The sequence below is a fragment of the Mesocricetus auratus genome, unplaced genomic scaffold, assembly GCF_017639785.1.
Source record: "Mesocricetus auratus isolate SY011 unplaced genomic scaffold, BCM_Maur_2.0 Super-Scaffold_100172, whole genome shotgun sequence".
Classification (NCBI taxonomy): Eukaryota; Metazoa; Chordata; class Mammalia; order Rodentia; family Cricetidae; genus Mesocricetus; species Mesocricetus auratus.
In genome coordinates this window covers 77,785-90,750 of record NW_024429253.1, presented here as the reverse complement: position 1 = coordinate 90,750, position 12,966 = coordinate 77,785, and the positions used below count along the sequence as shown (strand labels likewise).

At 44.3% G+C, this 12,966-nt stretch overlaps 1 protein-coding gene across 2 annotated transcripts in view; it reads right to left on the bottom strand.

Moving 5' to 3' along the window:
• Positions 1–12,966, bottom strand: part of Nup214 (nucleoporin 214) — an 82,327-nt gene that overhangs the window by 47,102 nt on the left and 22,259 nt on the right. For both annotated transcript variants that reach the window (XM_013126431.3, XM_021223885.2), the window contains exons 15-18: positions 9,021–9,107; positions 8,661–8,810; positions 7,315–7,473; positions 3,360–3,463 (exon numbers count right to left, since the gene is read on the bottom strand). In XM_013126431.3, the coding sequence (XP_012981885.1) occupies positions 3,360–3,463; positions 7,315–7,473; positions 8,661–8,810; positions 9,021–9,107 (500 nt within the window). The remainder of the gene's footprint in view (positions 1–3,359; positions 3,464–7,314; positions 7,474–8,660; positions 8,811–9,020; positions 9,108–12,966) is intronic.

Here is a 12,966-nt window from a genome sequence, read left to right as displayed (position 1 = left end):
AACAAGGAAAAATAATAAAGTAGAGAACCACCAGCTGACAAGAAAATAGGAAGACCAGGCACATGAGACTCTCATGAGGTAAGAGGGACTGAAGCGGGGAACAGGGCAAGACAGAATGAGGGGGGCCTGTGGCAGACTACAGTACAAACTGGGCAATGCTATAAGTATGGGGTAAGAGCACAGTGACAGGGAGACAGGAACCAACGACATGGGCAAACCTCTGTAGCTGTCCATTTGGGACCCATTTCTATCCAGGCTCCCTGGAAATGTGTGCAAGCTGATGGAGATATTACAGGTGTTGGCAGCTGGGAGATCGTTTCCCTCAAAGAATGAAACAGATGAGTGGTTGCTGCTGGACGGCAGGTCTAAGGTCAGATTCTTTAGTTTTTTTGTCATAAACCTTTAAGCATTGCTAAAATGTTTCTATTAACTTGAGGAAAAATATGTAAATAAAAGAAAAATGGGTGGTCCTATGAGGTACAAGTCACCTGGTTTCCTTGTCTGTCTGTCCATCTGTCTATCACCACATAACTCATCACAGAATGAAAACTTGCAGTTTTATTTCCTTTTCTCAGAACCACTGAGGAGAACACGGCAGTCAAGTGAATGACAGAGCACCAGTACTTTCTAGTTAGCATAAGGTACGATTTAGAGAGGGGCTGGAAATGGACAAGTGCCAAGAAACAGAGAGCATGCCTGGTACTTGACGCTGCAGAAGGGAGCGGAACAGCGCAGTGAGTTGGCAGTGCACAGGACTGTCACGGTAAGGGAAGCTGCTTCTGTCAGTGTGTGCAGTTTTGCAGAGACTACTTTTGTGTTGTTGTTTTGAGACAGGGTTTCGCTGTGTAGCCCTGGCCTCAAACTCACATAGATCCACCTGCCTCTGCTTCCCGAGTGTTGGGATTAATGGTGTGCACCCCCACTGTGGCAGAAAGCCTATTTAGTAAGCAAAGAGGAACACAGCTAGAAAGCAGAGTAGACACCTTCTCATGGGAAAGTAGAGTGAGCTATGATCTCTCTAAAGGGTCCAAACACCCACGGGGGCAAGGATTCCAGTCCACAAAAACCTCCCTGGGCAGAGTTGGGGAGAACTCCATCTGCCACCCCAGCCCTCTGCTCTAAGATGAGGGTCCTTTTTAGCTTACTCTACACAGCATAGTGACATTTACTTACTTCTGCTTACTAAACTATACACACACCAGGCTTGTCCCTGACAAGACACCCACTGTCATAAGAAAAAGCTCCATGATCCCACAGCTTTATAACAAATCACACCAGTTTTTCTTTCCATACTGGGTTAATCACTAGTTAAGTATATCAAAAAGCCAACATTTTTAAGAACTTGACATACTCAAATTTCTGTGATTAATTCCTTGCTCTCAGCATTATGAAGTCTATTCTCTCCACAAAATATAATCACAAAGCAGACAAGGACAGGCAACGAGGCTGCAAACTCTTCCTCTTTTTTCACCATCACTTGTTAAATTCTTTTATTTTTTTAGATAAAAGTTTATTTATTTATTATGTACAGTGTTCTGTCTGCATGTGTCCCTGCAGGCCAGAAGAGGGCACCAGATCTCATTACAGATGACTGTGAGCTACCCGTGGTTGCTGGGAACTGAACTTGGGACCTCTGGAAGAGCAGCCAGTGCTCTAAACCTCTAAGTCATCTCTCCAGCCCCTTGTCAAATCCTTTTAACTAGCTACATGAACTAGAGTTTTTTTCTCAAAGCTAAAAGTGCTCATGCTTACACTCCCAGTCCTTGGAAGACTGAGGCAGGAGGAATGCCAAGTGTTGCAGCCATCCTAGAAGAAGCAAATATTTTCTCAAAAAGACAACTTGGAAGACTGACAAATGCACAAGGGGATTTCTCTGTGTTTTCTAAGGGTTATTTACCTATTTCATATGTGTGTATGGGTGTGCGCATGTATGCCACAATGTATTTATGGGCACCATGGACATTCGGGGCCTATGACAAGAAGGTCAGACTCCCTGAAACTGGAGCTACAAGCAGCTACAAGGTACCCAAAGTGGGTGCTGGAAACTGAATTCAGGTCTCCCGGAAGAGTGGCAAGCATTCTTAACCACTGAGCCATCCACCCTTGTCAGCCCCAAGGAGATCCTCTTTTTTTTTTCTTTCATAAATTTTTAAATTAGAAACAATCTTATTTTACATATCAATCCCAGTTCCCCCTCCCAGCCATGCACCCTATTGGCCCCCTCACTCCCGGGGGTGGGGTGAGTGAGGCCTTCCATGTGGATCATGAAAGTCTGTCACGTCATTTGGGACAGGGCCCTCCCCCATGACCAAGGAGATTCTCTTAATCAAATATTGTGGCTATGGCTGTGAATCTACCACAGTTCTGCTCCCTCTTTCCCACATTTGAATCTTTCCACTGAAGTCATCTGAAATGTTTTTCAATTATTTTATACATATGATACAAGATTAAAGCATTTACTGAGGGGCTAGAGAGATGGCTCAGTGGTTAAGAGCACTGACTGCTTTTTCTGAGGATCTTGGTTCAATTCCTAGCACCCACATGGCAGCTCACAACTGTCTGTAATTCCAGTTCCAGGGAACCTGACACCCATGGCAAAGCACCAGTGCATTAAAATAAAAATTAATTAAAAAAAACATTTAATGAATTTCTGAGAACATGCTATTCAGGGGCTACAAAGTATTTTTGTTTGTTTTTCAAGACAGGATTTCATTGCTTAGCCCTGGCTGCCCTGCAACTCACTCTGTAAAGAAGGCTGGCCTTGAACTCAGAGATTGCTTGTCTCTGCCTCCTAAGTGCTGGGTTTAAGGCGTGGGCATCTCTCCCCCATCTCAATGACTACATAGTATTTTATGTACCTTCTTTTTTAAGAAAAAATTTAAATTTATTTATGTATATGAACACTCCATCTTCATGTATGCCTGCCTACATGCCAGAAGAGGGAATTGGATCCCACTATAGATGGCTGTGAACCACCATGTGGTTGCTGGGAATTGAACTCCAACTCCAGGCCTCTGGAAGAGCAGCCAATGTTCTTTACCACTGAGCCATCTCTCCAGCCTTTATATACTTTCTTGATGCTTGCATTTTTCTGTTATGCTAGGGATTGAACATAGGCACATACACTTAGCAGTCAACTGCTTTATCACTGAGCTACATCCTCAGTCTTAATGAAATTCACATTTTTATCATTCTGAAATGATGTGATATGAATTGGTTTATATAAATTACAAACACCATCATTTGGTGCTTTTGTAAATAAAACTTTTAGAAATGAAAACTGAGCAGGAGGAGGTGCACCTGTGAGGTTTCTACCTGTACTCCTACAAAAGGCGGGGGCAACAACACATCCCACTCACCTCTGTCTTTTCTTCTGTTCCAGATGCCGATCCCACTCCAGGTCTAAAACATCATTTACATCCTGGACAGCAAACTTCACATACTGATGAAGACGACGGATTTCCTACAAGAAAAAAATAAAAGGAAAATGATTCATTTCTGGCAGCTGGGGGTAAGATGCATTAAAGCAGTAAAAACAATTTTGAAATATTTCAATATTGAGAACTGTATGAACAAGGAGGAAACATTAGGTTCTACTATAACCATTAAATACAAACCATTAATAAAAAGGAAAATGGGCATTTCATTTCTACAGTAGTATACAGAAAGGGAAAGAGAATGGGTGTGGTAGCCTTGGGCCTGGGGAACCGATTCACCCACTTCATTCTGGGTGCCGGGGGAGGGGTGGGACAGGCAGAGACGCCTGCTGCACTTGCTCACTGTGCACACATTCAGTTCTTTTCCATCATGGAGTGAACTGTAAAGTGGACAAGATGATTCAACAATTGGTTCCGGAAATAACTCTGACCCTCACTATTCACAGCACAGACCACACAGACCACCCACATCTGAGCAGCATGTCTGCACCTCCACTATAGTTCTTACCAGCTATTAAGCCTGGAGTAGCATTCTTTCAGCTGGGGGAATAGTTAACCTTCATGGCTATGTAGTCTGACTCTCAAAAATTAAAGCAAAGCTGAAGCATTCAATCAAGTAAGTGTACAGACACTGAGCAGCCCCCGGATAAGTCAGTGCATCTCAGATCTGACTATGCTGAAATGCATTTCACAAATACTCTTGGATAAGCATTAAACAGAAAAAAAGAGCCAGGCTGAGTCCTGGGAGCAGCAGCAGCCTCAAAGGCATCTGATGACTACAGGAGGCTTTCCTTCGCCCACCTCAGTGCTGACCTTGGGTCCACACTAGCTGATGTCCTTTCTTCCAAAAATCAGCACTTCTCAGTGACTTCCTTGCTCTCATCTATGGTCCCATGGGAACATATGCCACATGAAAATTCTATCTACATCCATCTTCCTGACTGTCCCTTACCCAGCTATAGCCCAGTGGCTAAGAGCATGGGCGTAAGCCTTACTATTTATGAACCCTGGCAGTCACGGCAAAGCTGCTTTGTATGTAGTTAAGTGTCAGTGACATTTCCTGCCGTTATCTATTCAGTGCGATGAAAAGCGATCATTTTTCTGTTCTCAGAATGGAAGCTGAATGCTTTCCTCTAGGCCAGGAAACTGGGGCAGAGGTGAAAGGCTTGTGAGGCTTGGAAGAGAAATGCCTACAGTGGGACTGCAGTCTGAGCGCAGCCCTGCAAGGAAACACCACAGGGGAAGGAAGAGCGCCAATGATTCCAGGGAGTCACCTCCACAAGAGGCCACTCTCTCACCTTCCAGGACCAGAAAATCTCCAGACACGGGATAGAAAACTAAGAACAGAGACTTGAGGCTTAAGAGGGACTCACCACAGTCACAGACCCATGTCTGAGGTGAGGAGAATGAGGGCTACCTACACATTGCCCCTCTGGATTCTCAATGAATGGAAGGGAAAGATGACCCAAGTGCACTGAGGCAAACAAAATCCAACTAGTTAAAGCAGACACGAAGACTAAGGTGAACAAGAATTGTGACCCTGCCAGAGCACAGCAGGTGACAGAGCCCCACAGAGCTATTCCTAGCCAGCAGGAGCTCAGCCACAGTCCTTAGCTCAGGAAGTGCAATCTCTTGTGGAACCAACAGCTCTTACACTGAGAACAACTGTAGTCTGCTTTCTGTTCCCGGTTTTGTTTATTAGCCCAGGCTGACCTCAAAGGCACCACCCTCCTTCCTCTGTCTGATGAGTATGAGATATGTGCCACCACAGAGTTACTAGCTGGTTTCAGAGACTGGAAACAGTATCTAAAAACTACCTACCAGACCACCTGCCAGGCTGCCACTGTACTATTATTCATGATTTGATTTATAGATTCTTATGTTAAAGAAGGACTTTACCCAGAAGCGGGCGGATCTCTGTGAGTTCGAGACAGCCTCCAAAGCTACAGAGAAACCCTGTCTTGAAAAAAAAAACAAAAACAAGCAACAAAAAAGTCTACTTTTAAAGTTAAAAAAATTGTTTTTTTTTTGAGACAAGGTTTCTCTATGGCTTTGGAGGCTGTCTTGGAACTAGCTCTTGTAGACCAGGCTGGTCTCGAACTCACAGAGATCAGCCTGCCTCCACCTCCCGAGTGCTGGGATTAAAGGCGTGCACCACCACTGCCCAGCCTAATGTAAAATTTTAAAAATTAAATTAAGCCTTTCTCACTCCCTGGCCATCTTGGCAGCTAGTCTAGGTTGGGGGCTGTTCCGCACTTCAGGCAGGAAGATTGTGGCCGCAAAGACAAAAAAGTCCTAGAATCAATCAACTCTAGGCCCCAGCTTGCTATGAAAAGTGGAAAGTACGTGCTGGGATACAAACAGATTCTGAAGATGAGCAGCCACGGCAGAGTGAAATTGGTTCTCCTCACCAACAACTGCCTGGGAGGGACTCTGAGGAAATCTGAAATAGAATACTACACCACATTGGCTACAAACGGTGTGCATCACTACTACAGTGGCAGTAACGCTGGATTGGGCACGGCACGTGTGGAAACACTACAGAACACGCACACTGTCGAGACTGAGCAGGACCACACAATGGAGCACAAGCCATAGTTTATTTCTGCGGCAGGACAGACATGAGAAATGAGAAGAGGGAGAGAGAGCGTGGAGAGGAGGGGGGTAAAAGTGGTAAGAGAGCATAAGTGAGTGGGGGGTCTGTCTTTTATACTTTTGGTTGTGAGCCTAGCCTTTAACGGCTGAGCCATCTCTCCAGCCCTGGGGGGGGGTGGGGTCTGTCTTTCAATGGGGTCCTTTGCACCTGCGTGTGTGTACTGTACTAATGGAACTTTGGGCTGGCCAGAGTACTGCCTGAGTGCATTCTGCCAAGCAACAAGGGCAGGTCAGTATGATGCCTTTCACTGGCTGTCATTGATCCAGGTGATTGTGACATTACTGGAACCACGACAGAACAGACTGGTGAAAAGTAAACCAGGAAAGCTTTCCTTTAATAAAACTACCACAGCTGCTTGACAAAAAAAAAAAAAGTCTACCATTTTCTTTGCTACAAGTAAGTTCATGGCTGGGTGGCACATGCCTTTAACCCCAGCATTCGGGAAGCAGTGGCATTCTGTCTGTGAGTTCAAGTCCAAACTTGATGGGGGAAGTCCTGTGATTATGTCAATAAAGCACTGTTGGCCAATAGGGAAGCAAGATAGGTGGGACTTGGAGTCAAGGAGGACTCTGGGTAGGAGAAACACAGGAAGTCAAGATGTAACTGCCGCCGGGCGTTGGTGGCGCACGCCTTTAATCCCAGCACTCGGGAGGCAGAGGCAGGCGGATCTCTGTGAGTTCGAGACCAGCCTGGTCTACAGAGCGAGTTCCAGGACAGCCTCCAAAGCCACAGAGAAACCCTGTTTCAAAAAACCAAAAAAAAAAGAAAAAAAGAAAAAAAAAAGATGTAACTGCCATAGGGATAAGAAGCCCGGAAACTTTGCTCCGGTAAGAGAAATACTTAGATTAACAATTATGAGGTAAATACTTAAGTCAGTGCTAGCCAGTAAGAAAAAGCAAGGCCAACAGCTTCATAATTAATATAGCCTCCTGTGTGTTTATTTGGGACTGATGTGGCGCTGGAACCAGGCTGGTGGGAAGGCTTCTCTTTACACAACCTGGTCTACAAAGTGAGTTCCAGGAGAGCCAAGGCTGTTAAATAGAGAAATCATGTCTCAAGAACCCCCCCCACCCAAAAAAAACCCACCAAACTACAAATAATTGTATGCTGTTAGCAGAAAATCAGCAGCTAGCTAAGGAGACATCACCCAAGCCCACACCTCAGACTCACAGCCACTGTCACTTCTGAATTCTTATCAATAGTCGAAAGGGTCTCACATACCTGGAGCTGAGCTTCACTCTTGGGATCCAATGGTCTTTTATAAAGCAGGTGCAGATACCCAGAGTCATGGTTTCTTCCGTTTTGTTCTCTGGCTTCTTCAACACCAGCAAAGCCCTCCAGCAGAGTTGTTTTCAGGGTACTTATGTCTCCATGAAGAGACTAGAAAAGGCAGAGATAGATGCACAGATCCAATTGCTATTGCTAAAAACAAAACCTGTTCCACACAGGAGGATAGAGAGTCTCAACTATTTTAGTTACCTTAAAAAATTTCATTGTTCCCATGCACAAAACCATTTTTCCCCCTATAGTTTCTTTTTGTTTGTTCTGTGTTGGGAAGGAGGGGGTTGTAAAAAATGTGCTATCATGTTTCTGGATTCAGTGACTATAGGGTAAACTAAAAATCCTAAACTCTGAAAGAAATTCATTGCTTGAAAGTCATTAAAATTTTTTTTCTTAATTTTTAAACTTTGTATGTATAAGTGTTTGACTTTTTATACCACGGTGAGGACCTGTGCCTGAAGAGGCCAGGAGAGGGCGTCAAACACTCTAGGACTGGAGTTACAGGTGGCTGGGAGTTACCATGTAGGTGCTAGGAATTGAACCCAGATCCTCTGGAAGAGCAGCTGGGACTCTTCATCTCTCCACGTCCTACTGTTTTTGTTTTTAAACTACCCTTTCTCTGTTTTAGAAGTCCACTTCTGATGACTGACAATATGGACACTAAGAAGAGCACAGACAGGATTCATGATCCTGCTCCATGAAGACATCACTAACACCCCCAGAGGGTTTTCTCTCTCCAGAGGCTGTTTAAGACTGGAAGACTGGAGACACAGGAAATGGAGAAACATGTAAAATATCATTTATAAACCTCACTTGCCCTTTAAGGTGCATAATGGAGAGGGTCACAATATGACCAAAGCAAGAAAACCGTGAGGACACTGTGAGACGATCTTGGGAAAGCACAGTGCCTGATGGATTATGCAGTGACCAGAGTGACAGGAAATAATACTTTAAGTAGCAAATACATGCTCCAAAAAAGTCTTAACTCAATGCTATAAGAGAAACATTTGAAAATATTCTTAGTTAAATAAACAAGTATAAGCAATTTGTATGACGTGCCTAGTACGTGTTAAAGATGCAGAAACTATGATGTCATGTCACACAGGAGGAAAGTGACACAGACAGCTAGGATAGCTTTGTTAAGGCTCAGTTCTGACAGTCCTGAATTCAGGCTTTTGCAGGTAAAATGCCCTGATAATCCTCAGAGAACACAGTGGTATTCTGGACTAACGGAACAATTTTTAAAATCTCCCTTCTACTCAGGAGAGACAATCACTGACACCAACCTCTGTGGCCTCTCTAATCTCGAAGAGGAAGGTGTGCAAGTCATCAGATTCTGTCCGCAGGGTCTTCATCTCCTCCAAGGTGCCAACCTGGAAACAGGCTTTGGAGGTCCGGGTCTTTAACTCCTCTAGCTCTTTCTGGAAATGTGCAATCTGTGAGGACCATGAGCGAAGCAAGAGACAACTGGTTTTGAGTGGCAGGAGTAACAATACTGCTTCCAGCATTGCAGAACAAACCTGTACAGACGCCAGGCCAAGTCCTGAGGTTGGAATGATGGCCACGTAGGTAACTGCACTTACGGCCACTCCAGTCTGCCTGTCAGAGCTACTCTCAGAAAAATCAATCTCAAGCAACAAACTCACCTCTTCTCCAATGCCAGCCATCACAGGGTCTGAATCCTTCCACTGATGTCCCTGTTTCTCTGTGACAGGAGGCTGAAGGGACTTAGCCTGAAATGGAAGGCAAAGGCTTCAAGATGGGCACCATGCAACAAGCTCAAGTTTGTAGCAGTAGTCCTGTCAGGCCACCTTGGTGAGTGCACCATGTGTCACCACTCTTTTGAACTGTGTGTACCAGGTTTCCATTTTGTCTAGGATGTATTCTATATGGTGAAAATCGTGAGCCAGTTATGATAACATCACACAGGAGCTAGTTCAGGGACAATACAGAGAGTAAGCAAGTAAACTAGCGAACAGTTGCTGGTGAGTAATGGGGAAACCTAAAGAGAATGAGGAAATCGGACAGCCATAAAAGTTCTTCTTCAGGGCTACCATCTGAATGGGAACATGATGTGAGGGAGAAGGCTACAGACAGAGCTCAGGCAAACACCCTGCAGGCAGTGAGAGCAAGCACAAGGAGCGAAAGGAGGAAAGACGCTGGTATATCCAGGTATAGGGGTCATGTGGGCTTCAAGAAGCTAAGAAGGGCTGGGCTGGGAGTGGCCGCAAGCACCTTCAACCCTAGCACTTGGGAGGCATGTCTAACTTACAGGACAACCAGGGCTACACAGAGAAACCGTATCTGGAAAAAACAGGGAAAAAAAAGAATCTAGCAAGACAGGAATATAGACAGAGTTAGAGAAGCAGGCAGCGCAAGCATCTAAAGAAATACCAAACAGCTTGGATTCCACTGTAGGCATGTTGGAAAGATACTACTGGTATTTAAAAGTGTTTGAATGAAATCTGATTTATCATTTTAAAAAGACCTTTTTACCACTCAAAGGACAGGTATGACAAGAGGTAGAAGTCAAAAAAGGTACCGCAGTCAGGATGCCAAGAGGCAAGAGACAGTCGAAGTCTGACGTAAGATGTGTAATGACATAGTAGACATATGACACAGAACATGACATGGCTGACATGACCTAGGATGGGAAGAAGTACTACCCATGAAGAAAGGAGACCCAGAGTGCATTTGCTTCTGTGCTCATGCTTTGTCAGTGCTGCTTGTGGAGGTGGAAACGCTTCTAGAGAGATGGAGTGAGTGCTGGGCAAGAGCTGGTAAAATCTGATGTGCCCTTAATGGTTTCAGACTGCACAAGCAGTGCCCCACAGCAGCCACCTAACAAACACTCATTCGTTGGGCACTGTCCTGCAATCTAGTGCCACGCATATGTGTGCTGGGATGGAAGGACCAGAGATGGGAGGTACAACAGGAAAAGGCATGACTGTTGCTCCTGGAATGCTCAAGTGGAAAACCGACAAATACCAGCCACAAAACAAGCTGGAGTGATGGCCATTGATTTAAATACAAGCAAGAATGAAAGCTGTAAACAGCATAGGAAAAACCTTTCTGAATTAGAAATAAGAAATGATTCCTAAAACAAGATACGAGAAACTGGGGAGAAGGCTCAATGGATAAGAATGCTTGCCATGTAAGTACAAGGACCTGAGTTCAAATACCCTCACCCACATAAAAATCTGGGTGTGGCCCCCAGAACTGAGGGGACAAAGACAGGAGGATCTCTGGGGCACACTGGCTGCCTGCCTAGCTTCAAGTTCAATAAGAGATCCTGTCTCAAAGGAACAAAGTAGCAAGTGATAGAGAAGAACACCCAAGGTTTCTCTGGCTTCCTCACACACATGTGCACATATACCACACACCCCTAATAAGTGCAAGTTATGGGAAAAGCACTAATTGTAACACACAAGAACTAGGGTAGTGTTTTTGTGCAATGGTAGTGTGTTTGACTAGCTAGTTCAATCCCCAGGGTTGTGAAATAAAGAAAGGAAAACTAAAAACATATCAAGTTACACTCAAATAAAGATCTTGTATCTATAGGTGTATATGCTTTGCTGTGTGTGTGTTTCTTTCCAAAGGACTAAGGCTGACATGACACAGAAGCAATAAGATGCACGCTAAGCAGCACATGAACGATCAGTTCAGACAGACCATCCGTCCTAGTTGGCTTCAGCTGTCACGACACAGCCTAGAAGTCACCGGAGAGGAAAGCACCAGCTGGAACCACCTACATCAGAGTGGCCGGTGAATGTGTCTGTGGGGATTGTCTGACGTAGGATAGCCCAGCCAACTAAGGACAGTAGCAGTCATAGGCAAGTAGTTGTGAGCTGTGTAAGAAAAATGAGTACAAGCCAGGCTGAGAGCCAGTCAGCAAACAGTATCCTCCATGTGTCCTGGTGTACTGCTTTGTCTGTGAAGGGAATTTCTCATGTGGAACAGTAAGTGAACCTAACTGATTCCCTCAACAATGGACTGATTTCGAGTGAGAGGCAGAATAAACCTTCCCTAAGTCAGTGGTTTATTTTGTTGTTTCGTTTTTTGTGACAGGATTTCTCTGTGTAGCTTCAGCTGTTCTGGACTTGCTCTGTAGACCAGGCTGGTCTCAGCCTCCTAGTGCTGGAGTTAAAGGAGTATGCCACCACCTCTTGGTACTTTTGGTCAGTGTTTCATCATAGCAACAGAAATTACTCTAGCTGGGAAGTTTGGGCGCACGTCTTTAATCCCAGCACTAGCGGCAGAGACAGGCAGATCTCTGCGAGTTTGAGGCCAGCCTGGTCTACAGAGCGAGTTCCAAGACAAGCTCCAAAGCTGCAGAGAAACATTCTCGAAAAACAAACAAACAAAACAAAACAAAAAAAAAAAAAAAAGGGAAAGAAAGAAATAGAGAGTCATCCAACAGAAAAACATCAAGAACATTGACTATATACAAGAAAATAGCCAGATGGCTAAAATTGATATGAAATAAAGCTAATCACTAGGAAAATAGGAGTTAAATAAAAACAAAAACCAAATACAATGTAAGATGAAAATTACCAAACCTGGCAAGAATACGGACAGAGTGGAAGTGTCTACCATGGGTGGCCATCGGCTAAAGAGCAACATGTGTGATCTGTGGCCCAGGCATCCCATGACTAAGCGTAAACCCTAAGGTGTACATGTGTTCACAGGAAGACGTCAACCGTGCTGGTGAGGTCAACACTACTCAGAATAGCTCTAGCTGGAAACTACTCAGCAGGATGAAAATAGTACCTACAATAAAGCATCAACTCTATTCAGCAACAACAATGAATAAAAATCATGAACACAGATCCCCATGGAAGGCCACACCCTCCCTGGGGAACGGAGTGGGGACTGGGTGGAGGGGCTGGTGGGGGGCAGCAGGCATAGAAGGGAGGGACAGGGAGCTGGGACTGCCATGTGAAGCATGCTTGTTTCTAATTTAAATATATAATAAAAATTAAAAACTCATGAACACAGTAAGATTATATGCTATGTGCTTCTCCATGATGGAAATTAATAAACAGGCTAAATTAATCTATAAGCTGTTAGATATCAAGAGAGTGGGTGCCCCTCGGCAAGGACAGATGAGAAGAGAGCACATGAGGAAGAACCCTGAGATCCTGGTAATGCCTCCTTGTCATCTTGCTTGCTGGTTATAAACGTTCACTTAGGTGATGACAATTACTGAGGTATATACATACCACATGGACTTTTTCTACATAAATTACTTCAATTTATTACTTAATTACTTAAAAAACCAAATAGAAGCTGGGCATGGTGACACATGCCTTTAAATCCAGCACTCAGGAGGCAAAGGATCTCTTTGAGTTCAAGGCCAACCCATGGACTGCAGAGTGAACTCCAGGCCAGCTAGGGCTACCATAGTGAGATCCTGTCTAAAACAAAATAAAACGAGAAAGAAAAAAGAAAAGTAAATAGGCAATTGTTTTTGTGATTTAGTAAATGCTGAAAACTTCAAGCATATACTTTGGTGTCTCCTGTACAGTCCTAATTATTGTTCCCATGTGTGAATTCGAAAGCACAAAAGCCAACTTTATTAACATGCAAGTG